Source organism: Triticum urartu, chromosome 6 (assembly GCF_003073215.2).
Source record: "Triticum urartu cultivar G1812 chromosome 6, Tu2.1, whole genome shotgun sequence".
Lineage (NCBI taxonomy): Eukaryota > Viridiplantae > Streptophyta > Magnoliopsida > Poales > Poaceae > Triticum > Triticum urartu.
In genome coordinates this window covers 412,211,767-412,225,127 of record NC_053027.1, presented here as the reverse complement: position 1 = coordinate 412,225,127, position 13,361 = coordinate 412,211,767, and the positions used below count along the sequence as shown (strand labels likewise).

The 13,361-nt window shown below is 41.9% G+C and overlaps 1 protein-coding gene across 1 annotated transcript; it reads right to left on the bottom strand.

The window, feature by feature from the left end:
* Positions 1-1,990: 1,990 nt before the first annotated feature.
* LOC125513846 (DEAD-box ATP-dependent RNA helicase 8) lies at positions 1,991-9,921 on the bottom strand. Its single transcript, XM_048679053.1, has 10 exons — positions 9,297-9,921; positions 8,911-8,971; positions 8,145-8,379; positions 7,687-7,925; positions 6,079-6,330; positions 5,813-5,993; positions 4,563-4,651; positions 3,706-3,779; positions 3,463-3,623; positions 1,991-2,736 (listed from the first exon to the last, which is right to left on the bottom strand). Exons 1-9 carry the CDS (start codon positions 9,656-9,658, stop codon positions 3,545-3,547), a joined length of 1,572 nt encoding a protein of 523 aa, XP_048535010.1. The 5' UTR covers positions 9,659-9,921; the 3' UTR covers positions 1,991-2,736; positions 3,463-3,544.
* Between the last annotated feature and the right edge of the window lie 3,440 nt (positions 9,922-13,361).

Genomic DNA, 13,361 nt, shown 5'->3' with positions numbered 1-13,361 from the left:
CTTGTGCGTCTACGTTCAACTTTTCAGTCAGGCACACTCCCGCTCCCGTGGCATGACAGTCACAAACTTGTCGACAACTAAAGACGACGCAGGGGGGACGGGGGGCAAAACTTATCACCTGAATGCGATGGCACCACAAAATAAATAGCACTCCTGTGCCCGTTGCATGACAGTCACAGTCTTGTCCATAAAAGATGGCACAGGGGAGCAAAAATTTATCACCTGAATGCGATGGCACTACAAAATCGGTATGGAGAGAGCGCAGAAAACACACACTGCCACTATTCGCATGCATGGCGCACAAGAAGTATACGCTGCGCTATAGTAACACTGGACTGCGTCTGATTCAGGAGCGTTTGAATATTTCCTGGACAACGTCCTTTGACTCGTCCCATGCTGCCCCAACTACGGACTAAAGAAAGGCGTATCACGGACCGGACAGAGCCCGTTGCCACTCTCAGTTTACAAGACCATGTAGTCTGCAGAGACGAGTTTCGCCGGCAGCAGTGGTTCGATAGATAGATATGAAGGTGTGCTCAATACGGAAAAATTGGCAGGGGCCCTTAGGTTGAGATGGCCTTGATTTGAGTGGAAGGAGCCGTTCAAGATGTGGGTTGGTTTGAGAAACCGGTGTGACAACAAGGACTATGATTTCTTCTACGCCTTCACAACCATCACTATCAGCAATGGTGCCCGCACGCCTTTTTGGATGCTCCTTGGGTGCAAGGTAGAAAGCCCAAAGACATTGCTCCGATCATCTATAATGCAACCGTACGAAAGAATTGAAAAATCAAAGAGGCCCTTTTGAACAATGCTTGGATATCCAAAATCAAACTGTCCAACAGTTTCTCGATTGCTCACTTCCATCAATTCCTCCAACTTTGGGCTAGCATTCGAGGCTTCCAGCTGCAACATGACATGGAGGATGAAATTGTGTGGAAACACACTGACAGTGAGCTCTACTCTGCAGCTTCTGCTTACAAGGCACAGTTCCATGGCATGCTTCGCTCGCCATTGGAACAAGTGATATGGAAAGTTTGGGCCCCTTCAAAATAAAGTTCTTCGCTTGGTTGACCGCTCAAAATAGAGTGTGGACAGCGGACAGATTGGCCAAATGTGGATGGCCAAACCATGGCCTTTGTCCCCTTTGTAGGCGTGAGCAGAAAACAGTCAATCACCTTATTTTCAGATGTCAGTTTTCCATTCAGCTTTGGGGCATGACCAAGGAATGGCTGCAACTCGAAAGCATCGACACCTTTGTCTGGCATCATTTTGAATCCATCAAAGAGTGATGGATCGCGCTCTCCGACTCCTACGCCCCCAATAGGAAGGCGTTGGCCTCCCTTGCCTTGCTCACCTCTTGGGCCCTCTGGAACGAGCATAATGCACGGGTGTTACACCACAATAGTGCACCACCATTTGTAATTCTAGCACTCATCAAAGGGGAGGCGGCACTTTGGGTTGCCGCCGGGGCTAAGAAGTTGCATTCAATCATGCCAGGAGAGTAATCCCTTTGTATGGCGGTGGAGTGTGTTGTAGCCCTAATAAACTCTATTATTCTCTTAATTAATATATGAGGCAACTCTTTTGCCTCGGTTTCAAAAAAGAAAAACACAAGGCAACAGCCAACGGGGTTCAATTCTCATGATTGCATTTCCCCTTTTCTTCTTTGTTGCAAGCGTCGAACTTTCAAAACATTTGACAACATGACAGGAGGGATTACCCATTTGTAACAACTACTGTAAAACAGACATAGATCGCCATAAATATAGCTTTGAAAAAACAAACCCAGAATGGATATGAGACTTCTTTTCACATGAGTTAAATAACAGATCACAAATAATTCAGAATCACTTCTAATACTTCTAATATTGTAATCATCAAAAAAAGAAAATGCATAACAAAAATTATAGTAGAAAGCATATATACAACATAAAGATGCATATAGATAGCAGAGCGAACCAAGGGAAAGACCGTTGACAATCAACAATGAGGCAGCAAATAACAGTTCAGTGTCTACTGGCATCCCTTGTCCAGCACAGATACCAGCAGATAAACTCTGTTTATTCAGCAATACATTGTCAACTTGGAAATATCCGGCAGAATTTAAGCAAGGACAATGACATACATGCACATTGCCTAGGCATGATGCAAGAGCTCAATGCACATTATTGACAGACCAATATCCAGTTCACGACCAATACCTAAAAGCCCCAGCGACTACTAGGCATGATGCAAGAGGAAGGTTGCATATGCATAGCACAATGCAGCTCACTGCACATTATTGGCACAATATATCCAGTTCACCTCTACTAGTTGAAAGCCCTAGCGACTACTACTTCGCATCGACAGTTCAGAGCTCAAGTTGGATGACCGACTTCTGATTGACACCTCAACGACGCATGACCAAGCTGGAACTTGGGATAACTTGTGTGCACCAACAGCGCAGACTCACAACCAGTAAGTAACAGGGTTAAAATGTCCTGTGAGAAATAGCTAACGACACCACAAAGAAACGAAAGGAGCTATGATGTCAAGAACTAAAAGACCATGGCTAGACCAATAACAGGCACCTAGCAATGTACACCGCTATGTGCCTGAAAGAGTAACAGGACGTTTGCCCTGAGTTAACCACACTAATGTCAGCATAACAACATCAATCAGAACACCCAGATGTCTTGTCTCACACATGATCCACTAATGTTCCCATATACCACAGGAGGCCCACAATAAGACCTGCAAACATCACAGAAGGTAAACATAAGCTGTGACAGGAGGTAAAAGCATGAAGAACAAAAGCATATATGTTCTGTTAAGAGACTAAGAATTGATCTCTAACTGCATCATTCAAACGTGATATGGGACATTTTATCAAAAACCGCATGTGTTTGTCGCAGCCTAACTGTCATTGACTATGTGGGTGCAGCACTAACCAGACACACTCCAGGCTTGCCACGCACGCGACTGGTCTGGCAACCATATACATGTAGTTGTATTTCCCTCGTACAGGCAGCTTTGTGATACCAAACAAGTTGGGGTAGGCTAGAGCTGAAACCCATAAGGTCTCGCATCCAACTCATGGTTCTGACACATGGATAGCTAGCTTCCATGCACTCCTGTCCGTGGCTAGTTCTTTGGTGGTATGTAGGTTAAAAAATTCCCTAAGCTGTACTAACTTTACACACAGTTATACCAATATGTAAACTAGGAGATCCAAATGTGATGGATTAAATTTGTGAAGTGACAAACCACATAAGGTACAAAATTGTGTAACTTTGCAAGCAGTTTCAACAGTAAAACCAACCAATGGATGCCACACAAACCCCCAAATGACAATGTTACAATAAAAGCTTCAGGTGACAGTAAGCATATTTTCAGTCATTGTGAATTTGTGATTCAAAAACTAAACAGTCAACGGTTATTGATCATGACATGAAACCACAAACAAGAACAGTTTGTTACCTGACAGGTGATGAGATGGTATTTACAAGAGATGTCTTCTTATTGCTCAGAGAAAGTGAATGCATGCGAAAGCACTATCCTATCATTGGCAATATATGGCCTGGTCTATCTGAGGGGGAATTGGTTTTATCTCAGTTCCGAGCTCCTGCTCAATCCTATACCTGTTCCGGAAACAATATTATGTCAAGAGAGCAACTAAAGAATATAAGCGGTCAAGAAATTTGAGGTAGGAAATGAGCATACAAGTTAAAGCGATCCTCGTAGGTGATCAAATTCACAGCCAAACCAAGGTGACCGAATCTCCCAGATCTACCAACCTTTAAAGCCAAAAAAAGGTTATGTGAATCATAGAAAATCAGAGCAGGAAGATATATTACAAACAAAGTAACCAAAATATCGAGGACAAAGCATTTACATGATACACAAAATTTAATTTTCTATTCGGATATAAACCATTGAGGCTGCATTCGGGACGAAGGAATTTTACAGGAATCATGGAGGCTTCCTTTGCTGTGGATTTCTTTCCTTCAGGAGCATTCGGTGCAAAGGAACAGCCACACCGATTCCAAAGGAAAAGCTTCCTATCCTCCATTTTTCACAGGAACTGGAACATGAGCTCGAAGCGCATTTTTCGCGTAGGCCCAAGGCAAACAGGTGAAGCCCTGGACTGCTAGATTTGATGTGTTTGACTGTAGAAGTGGGGTAGACCTGGTTCAGGTGGACCATCCAATGGCACGTGAAAGCAAAAACGATGGTGGTGCATGTGGTGTGTGTCCACGTGTAACAATGATTCACCAAGAGGCAAGCACAGCCGGTTTCCCTTAATTTTTTAATCCGTCTGTTAATTTATTCTATCTCCTATGCTGGCTTCCTGTGTTCCGAACACCACTAGTTGAACTTTTTACTACAATTTCAAGCCTGTAGGTTTTCACTTTGGCCAACATCCTACTCCTACGCGTTTTTCTATTCCTTTGTTTTGCCACGTTCTGAACAGGGCCTAAGATTGTGGAACAGATAAAACAATATTCCCAGAATACATAAGAAATACGAAAATTTGATTGTCATGGTATGAGAAATTGAGTCAAAAATCATTTGCATACCCTGTGGAGATACGTTTCAGAGCTCTTGGGGAAATCAAAATTGATAACAACATTAACAGCTTGAATATCTATCCCCCTTGTGAAAAGATCTGAAAAAGATGAAGTCACAGACGTAAGAAACTTGAACAAATGGTACGCCACACACTTCTTCCAGGCTTCCAGCAACAAGCCCAACAACTACTAGACAATTTTACTAGCATTTATTTCTTATAACAAGCAGTTGACGGAAGTTTGAAGTGACCACTGGAAAATTGACTAACATGAAACGACAATACTAGGATTTTCTTTTCCACTGTCTTTCACAGCCGGAACTAATTTGAGACACTCATCACTTCGTTAGTCACTTGACATTTGACAAGTATCTCTTCAGGGATAGAACTCTATGCGAAATTTAAATAGCAAACTAAATAGATGGTTTACTGAAGACAAAACATGTATTAAGTGATTGATTAGACCGAGTTAAAATTTCAAGTAGACTGTTGAAACATTAGTACATGTGCCTTTTCATCAAAATAAATTGCATAATGGTAAGGATGAAGACAAGCTTAGATTGAGTGACACAAATATTGTAGGGTTTTTATCATTTCTGCCACTAGTTGTGTCCCACTACTCATTTTTGCCATTAGAAGTTACAACTACTCAAAAATGCCATCGATTCGTGAGATGCTTGCTCAAAAATGCCATTAGATATCTCAAAAATGCCATCACTCCGTTAGATGTTTGCTCAAAAATGCCATTAGACACTGCTATTTTCACGTCAAACCCGTCGACCGTGTTATATGACAAAAATAAGCCTAGACCCACATGTCAGTTCTCTCTATCTCACAATGATAAGTATGGCCCCACATGTCAGGAGTAACCAAGCGAATAATTTTACAGGAAAATAAGAACGTTGTTGGGAACAAGTGGACCCCACACTTTATTGTAGTGAGATAGAGGGAGAGCTGGCATGTTGGTTCATAGGTATTTATGTCATTATAACATGGCAAAGAGATTTGAGATCACAATAATGGTGTCCAGTGGCATTTTTGAGCATGTGTCTAACGAAGCGATGGATTTTTGAGCAGTTGAAATTCCTAGTGGCGAAACTGAGTAGTGAGACACAACCGGTGGCATAAATGATAAAAACCCAATATTGTATTTGTACGCAAGAGCACAGATAACTCAGACCAGATAGCACATAAAGGGAGATGAACTAGCAATGAGCTCCAAAGAGAAAACGGCAATACAGAAGACACATAATTGCTTGCCTGTACAAACAAGGTTCCTGCATGCCCCATTGCGGAAATCATGGAATACTCTGTTACGGTGGTCCTGCAGCATCTTTGCATGGATGTAGAAGCAAGAGTAACCAAGCTCCGTGATCTTTTTCGCTAATAGCTCAACACGATTTACAGAGTTGCAGAATATTATTGACTGATTTATTTGAAGCTGTATCAATATAAACATAAGTTGGATTATTTATATGTATGCAGGAGATCAAAATGTCCAACTAAAAGAGAGACAGTTATTAAACCTTGGAAAAGAGGGTGTTAAGACAATGAACTTTTTGCCTTTCTTCTACGAAAGCATAGAATTGTGTAATTCCCTTCAGTGTAAGTTCATCCATGAGGTTAATAACATAAGGTTTAGGCAGATATTTATCCTTGAACTCCTTGACAGTCACAGGGAATGTTGCTGAAAACATTAAAATCTGTCGACTCGCTGGAAGGTAACAGATCAACTGCTCTATGGAAGGTTGAAATTCAGGAGAGAGAAGCTTGTCTGCCTGCGAAAAGCCAATAACTCTCATAAGAAAGCACAATAGATATATTTATTTATTGACAAGCCCAAGACTACAGAAGCAAATTCATTCCGCACAAATTCTACAGACAAAAATAGCTTCAATACATTTACTAAAATGTCCCGAGCAAGTTGGGGTAGGCTAGACATGTAACCCAAGAGAAAATAGCTTAAATACATTACATTATAGTTACAAGATGAAGACGAGGGCGCCGCCACCTTGCCTCTCAGCTTCAGGTACTATTTGTCCTTTAGGAACCATTACTGAGTTCTTTTACAGACTAACTTTGCCTTTATACATACTCTTTACCAGTGTTTCATCTTTTCATCATTCTTATTCACAAGTAACTTAAGCAATGATCTTAATGCCAATCCTTCTCACTACCAACTACTCTATTTAGCCTAAATACAGGAACTCGGTTTTTTTTTCACATTGTTATTATTGCTTGCAAGTATACATGCTTTCTCATGATTTTAATCGCATTGTTGTTTTTCTCAAATGAAATAAATAGTAATGAGTTTGATGTTACAGTTTGATTTCAAAAAACCTTATTTGTTCGACGGGAACTAGAAAGGGCAATTACTTGATGTAGCAGTTGAGGGACGAATCATATATTTGCATGTTTGTGTCAGGGAAAATAGAATCAGCGTAGGCATAGTCCAATAGCTACAAATTCTTCTTCTGAAATGGTTTTCTTAAGGCACTTCTAACATGACGACTGAAGGCATAGCGTGAGATGTAAGAACTATTTGGTTTGCTCATGAACTCAAGTTAGGTTTGCAACTAAAGTCATGGTGCGGGCGTGCGGCGCAATTACTCAGCTCCATACCAAGTTACCAACCAGTTATAAATCCATGGCATGTTTGGTTCATGTACTACTGCTTAAGGTTGCAAACTTCACAGCTTCTTTTGCTCAAACCCAAGGCGTACTTATTTATCAAGCTATGTTAATTCTCAAAATAGGATCCACATTTGGGGTAAGCCTAAGAGCCTTATTCAACAATTCTGAGTCAGTGACGTGTGCGACCCTCATGGAAAAGAGTACTTAACACAGGTGTGGCTACAAACCAAAGGAAGTGTTAACTTAAACTCAGACAACTTGCCTAACTACCAAACAGGCCCAGCAAAAAAAAAAAGCTAGTTGCCACAAGTAGCTACATAAACTGTGGATTCAAAAACTTTTCAGAACAGAGTGGCAAAGTATGGTCAGCAACCAGCATCCAAACAGACAGATACAAATACAAGTGAACAAATATTCACTATGTATTAAGATTTAAAAATCGGCCATTTACAAGACAATGCAAGCAATGTGACTATTTAGATAGGCTTAGAATGAATTACCTCGTCCATAACAAGCATTGAACAGTCCTTCAAGATGCAAACACCTTTCTTCGTAAGGTCCAAAATACGTCCAGGCGTTCCAACAAGTAAATGGACAGGTTGATATAGACGAACAATGTCATCCTTCAGGCTAGTTCCACCAGTGGTGACCATAACTTGGATCTTCAGGTGCTTGCCAAGCTCTTTGCAAACTTGCGATGTCTGTAGAGCCAATTCCCTTGTGGGAACAACTATAACAACTACAAATTTACAGGAGGCAGCATTAGATTATAAAACTTTCCAGTACTATATAGCTGACCAATGCACAGGTACACCCAAACAAAAACAAACAAAACCCCACATTTGGAAGGAGCAAATATACATGTCAAAGTTTCTATCAGCTATTACTATCAAGGCACAGGTAATACATTTGACCCCCAAACAGTATCTATCAGATCAAGTGAGGATGCAGACCAAACCTTGAATAGCATTTTTGTCCTGGTCGATCTTTTCCAGTGCAGGAATACAAAATGCAGCAGTCTTGCCAGTTCCATTTTTTGCTCTAGCAAGAATATCACTACCAGTTAATGCAATAGGAATGCTTTCTTCCTGGATTGGAGAGGGCTTTTCAAATCCTTTCTCATATATTCCCATCAGGAGTTCACGCTTAAGAAAATAATCTTCAAACTCATTCCCTTTGGTGGCAGTAACATCCTATACAAAGAACGAGATTAGATAATAACGATCACATCAACACATAAAGTGAGGCAGCAACATTATGAACTAGCTTACTGGACACGACATTAACCAAAGATCGAAGGGATCTAACACTTGTGGGGATAAAAGAACCATAACCAAATTTACTTAATATGCAAGTATGATCATTACAATAACATATAGGATGAAGTCTTATTTATTCACGTTGAAAATACAAGTAACTAGCATCAAGTGTCAAGTAATGAAATATTGATTTGCAAGTTGTGGTATGAAGATAACTCATGGATTTCAGACAAAACAGCGTTCAAAACTAGGATCGCCATATATTTGGTATGCAATGTAAGGCATCACAAATGGAAGTTGATAAATAAAAAGAGTCGTGACTACAATTTTTACCACAGCAAGAAAAAACTAGTTATGCAAAGTATAGCGACCAACATATTTCAACATTTACGGTGTTCCTGGTAGAGGAAGTACCCAAACTCCAGAAACAAACACAAAACTAAGAATCAAGATGGAATGAATTACCTCTGTCCTGAATCGTGTATCTGCGGGTGGAAGCTTCAGTTGGGCCTTCCAATCTTGTGAACTGCACAAACCGAATATAATAATTGCTGAGCGGCCATCTCCAGTTCACGTTTCTCCACGTAGAATGGTTATTTATGATCATGTCTAGATCAATGATTCATTACTTACCCGATGTTTGTTAAGCTACTTGTATTACAGTTCAGCTAGAAACATAGAATGCAGAAAACTGATGTGGGTTGCTTAACATCAGAAAAGGAAGCATCTACCACAGCATTTGGTTGGCTTTCGCAAGCTACATTGGTGATGCTTAAACTATGTGTTGAAGCATCAGCTACCATGACCTATAAGCTGCCATCCAAACTACTACTAAGCTTTTATCGTCTCACCTAGGATCGTTGCCGACGGCCGCTGGGGGTGGCGCCACGACCTTGGGCCCGCTGGTCCCGGCCGCGGTGATCTGGTTTCGCCGCAGCCACTGCTGCTGCTGTTGCTGCTGCTGCTGGTGGTGATTTTGGTGATGCTGCTGCTGGTGGTTACTTTGGTGGTGGTGCTGCTGCTGGTTATTTTGGTGGTGCTGCTGCGGCTGCGGCTGCGGCTGGCGCTGCACGTATTGTTGCTGGTGCGCCGCCGACGTCTGCTGGTGGTGGTGGTGGTTGTTCTGCGACAACGGCGGGCCACGGCCGTAGTAGTTAGGGTTCCCGCCGCGACCGTTGCCGGTTCCGGGAGGGTACCTGGCGCGCGGATCCATGGGTGAGAGGAGGGATCGGATCTTGTGAGGAATCGGCGATAGAAGGGGCAGATCGAACAGCGACGAGGAGATCGCAAAGGGGAAGTGGATTCGGATGGTGGAATCAAGGTGCTCGGCGCCCGGATCAGGCCGAAATTTGAACCCTTTCTGCCTAGTGTTCGTGCCGGGGAGGAGGAGCGAGACGACGGAACGGAAGGGATGGGAGCGTCGCCGAACGTCTGAAGCTAGGGCAGCGGCGAGTTGGAATTGGAGGAGGGAGACAATTACAACAATGCCCTGCCAAATTTATCTGGGTACGCCTGGAAACGGAAAAAATTACTACTACTTAATCGAGCCATAAACTTCTAAAGCCGAAATCACCACACCAAACTATCCTGATCTATTTTGAACCTTGAGGAAGTTCCCAAACAGGGATTCATCAACATGGCAGATCGAATCAAGAATTGTTGGGTTGTTTTTTAAAGAAATCTCGCTTCGCTTTATTAAGCATCTGAAATGTCCATAAATACAGAGATTGGGTCATGGGAATGTCCCAACCATAAGGCCTCGTTTGGTTCCGAGGTACCCTCTCGGGATCCCGTCGTTTCCCTGGGTGGAAATACCACGAGCAAATTTCGGCCCGGTTTTATGGGACCCATTTGGTGCTAAGCGGGGGAGGCATTTTCCTCCTCGATCCACGCCAGTTCCCTGGGTATGAAACCATCGCCTCGACAGGTCAGGAGAATTCTCCCTATCCTTCTCACGACGAGTCCTAGAATCGTACTCCGCCTTGCGACCTCCTCTGCTAAAATGCGATGGCGCCTACCTCCTCCGCTGATCTCCTCAACCTTCCCAAGCACACACCAAAGGGCCGCGTGAATTTTTCACAGGTATTTTGTTTTGCCAAAATTATTTCACCCAGGGCGTCTTTTCCCTGGAGATTTCTCCCTCCGTGTCCAAACAAGGCCTAAGCGGCGACCTATACCTAGCACATAGGCGTGCTTGACAAAAAAATAAGCTTCAAAATTAAAGTTTCTACTTCAAAAATAAACTTACAACTATGAAAACCGGTTTTTTGCATGTATCTCGTGAATAATCATTGCATGTGTTTCACCAGTTCCTTCATCGATATCTTGTATCACACCCTTGCGATCTGTCGCAATGTGAATTCTTGCAAGATTATTGGGTGCGGCTGAGGGAGGGGGCATCACAAGTATTTGGGCCGGCCCACTATACCACAGCAAGGTATGAAATGCTCGTGGTATTAAAATTTTGTTCAAATTTGAAAATATGTTCATGTTTGCAAATTCTGTTCATAAATTCAAAACATGTTCATGTTTTAAAAAACATTTTCAAAAAATGTTCAAAAATTTCAATAAAAATGTTCTTATTTTTAAAAAATTGTGCCATTTTTCAAAATATGTTCATCTTTCAAATTTTGGTCATAAAATCAAAAAATGTTCAGTAATTCAAAATATATTCATGCATTTAATATATTGTTCATAAATTAAAAAAAGTTTTATTTTCTATTTTTGATCACAAATTACAAAATGTTTCGTTTGGAATTTCAAACAATCTTCAAGATGTGTTCTTCAATGATTTCTTCTTACGATCTGATGTCCATATGTGAGTAGTCCGGTAAGATATGGGATGAGGCATAGGCCTTGCAACCCTTTGTATTTGTTGTGGGGATCAATAGAATGGCTTTGAATTAACATCCCATATGTGTAAAATAAAATTGTTCCGTAGATATATCTTGTCTTGTCCGTGATCTCATCCCTGTAGGTACGCAGAAACATGGAAATCGAGCAACGGTAAGGCTAAGTGCCGGGAGAACGTGAAGTGTTATGCTGAACACTAGTGATAGAAAGGTTTAGTACGGTAATACAGATCCAATCCTTAGGGATTTAAGAGGTGTGGTAATTAAACGCCCAAAGCTCTTGTCTGATATTTATTATCTTAATTATCGAGGCAATCCCACGCGATGGATAGGGTCTGCGGTAGGACAACTGATTATTGATGCAAAACTCATGCCGGTCAAGATATTATTTGGGCATATCCACTACTAGAGAAAATCTTATACATGGAGGCTTATCAGTAGCGCGTGTTAAAATAAGGCACTAGTGCGGTCACTAAGGGCGCTACTGATAATTACATAGTAGTAGCGCGGCTCCAGGAAAACACACTACTACTATAATTGCCACATTATTGCCCACAAGCTAGGTATAGTAGTAGCGAGCTTCCAACAGACTTGTTACTGCTAAGTATATAGTATTAACGAGTTTTTAGAAGAGGGCGCTACTGCTAAGTTTGAACCGTGTCACATGACGGGCCCCACATAGCAATAGCATGTTCCGCAGGAGCGTGCTACTGCTACGTATTTTAGCAGCAACGCGTTTTCCTAACCCACGGTACTGCTAAAAGTAAACCAAATAAATGAAAATAAAATAAACCAAAAAGAAAGAGAAAATAAAATGAAAAACAAATATAAAAGTAAATGAAAATAAAAAAGAAATGGAAAAGGAGAAAAGAAAATGTAAAGAAAAATAAAAGAGAAAGAAAAATAAAAAAGAAAGGCATAGCAGTAGCGCTGGTCTCCAACCAACGCTATAGCTAAGGTAGCAGTAGCGCGGGCTGAGAACCAGCGCTATAGCTATCAGTAAGCAGCAGTAGCGTGTGTACCTAACTGATACGTCCATTTTGCATCATGTTTCCCTACTGTTATTTATAATTTTTTTATGTATAATAATGATTTATGAAGTAATTTTAATGCATTTTCTCTCGTAATATGTAAGATTTACACGAAGAAGGAGAATGCCGGCAGCTGGAATTTTGGACCTGAAAAAGTGTCGAGTTCAGCGGGAGTAGCAGCGGTAGTAGGAGCGGTAGTACCGCTCATAAGCGATGGTACCACACTTACCACCGTTGCTAGTGTCACTCGAGGTTTGTCTTCTCTTCCCCTTTTCCCTGTGCTCGTGTAAGATGCTGAGCATGGTCCCAGCGATAATATCGCTGGGCCAAGCGGTAGTACCGCTCCCATGGGCGGTAGTACCGTGCACTGCAGACTTAGAGTGGGGGTAACGGTTGGATATTTTCTCCCACTATAAAAGGTGGTCTTCTTCTTTAAGAAGACTCACCTCTTCCCCCCCCCCCCCAAACTCTATTATTGCTTCAAAGCTCATTTTCGCCCGATCTATTTCCCTATCCAATCAAACTTGTTGATTTTCTAGGGATTGGTTGAGAATGCCCGAATCTACACTTCCGTGCGGATCTTGTTACTCTTGGATGTTTGAGCACACTAGACGGTTGAGGTCACCTCGGAGCCACATTCCAATGTGGTGAAGCTCTGTGGTGTTGTTGGGAGCCTCCGATCAAGTTGTGGAGATTGCCCCAACCTTGTTTGTAAAGATTCGGTCGCCGCCTTCAAGGGCACCACTAGTGGAATCACAACATCTCACATTGTGTGAGGGCATGAGGAGAATACGGTGGCCATAGTGACTTCTTGGGGAGCATTGTGCTTCCACACCGCTCCAACGGAGACGTATTTCCCTTCAAAGGGAAGGAAAACTTCGATAACACATCCTCGTCTTCACCGGCTCCACTTGTGGTTATCTCTTACCTTTACTTTGTGCAAGCTTTACTTGTGTTGTATCCTTTGCTTGCACTTGTTGTTGTTGTTAGCAACATATATGTTGCTCACTTAGTTGCACATCTAGACAACCTA

Excerpts from the sequence above, each read along its gene's own strand:
- LOC125513846 (XM_048679053.1), bottom strand. The coding sequence starts at position 9,658 with ATGGATCCGCGCGCCAGGTACCCTCCCGGAACCGGCAACGGTCGCGGC. Across the intron at positions 8,972-9,296 it reads GCCGTCGGCAACGATCCTAG|TTCACAAGATTGGAAGGCCC; the intron begins GTGAGACGATAA and ends CGGTTTGTGCAG. Across the intron at positions 5,994-6,078 it reads TTAACACCCTCTTTTCCAAG|CTTCAAATAAATCAGTCAAT; the intron begins GTTTAATAACTG and ends ATATTGATACAG.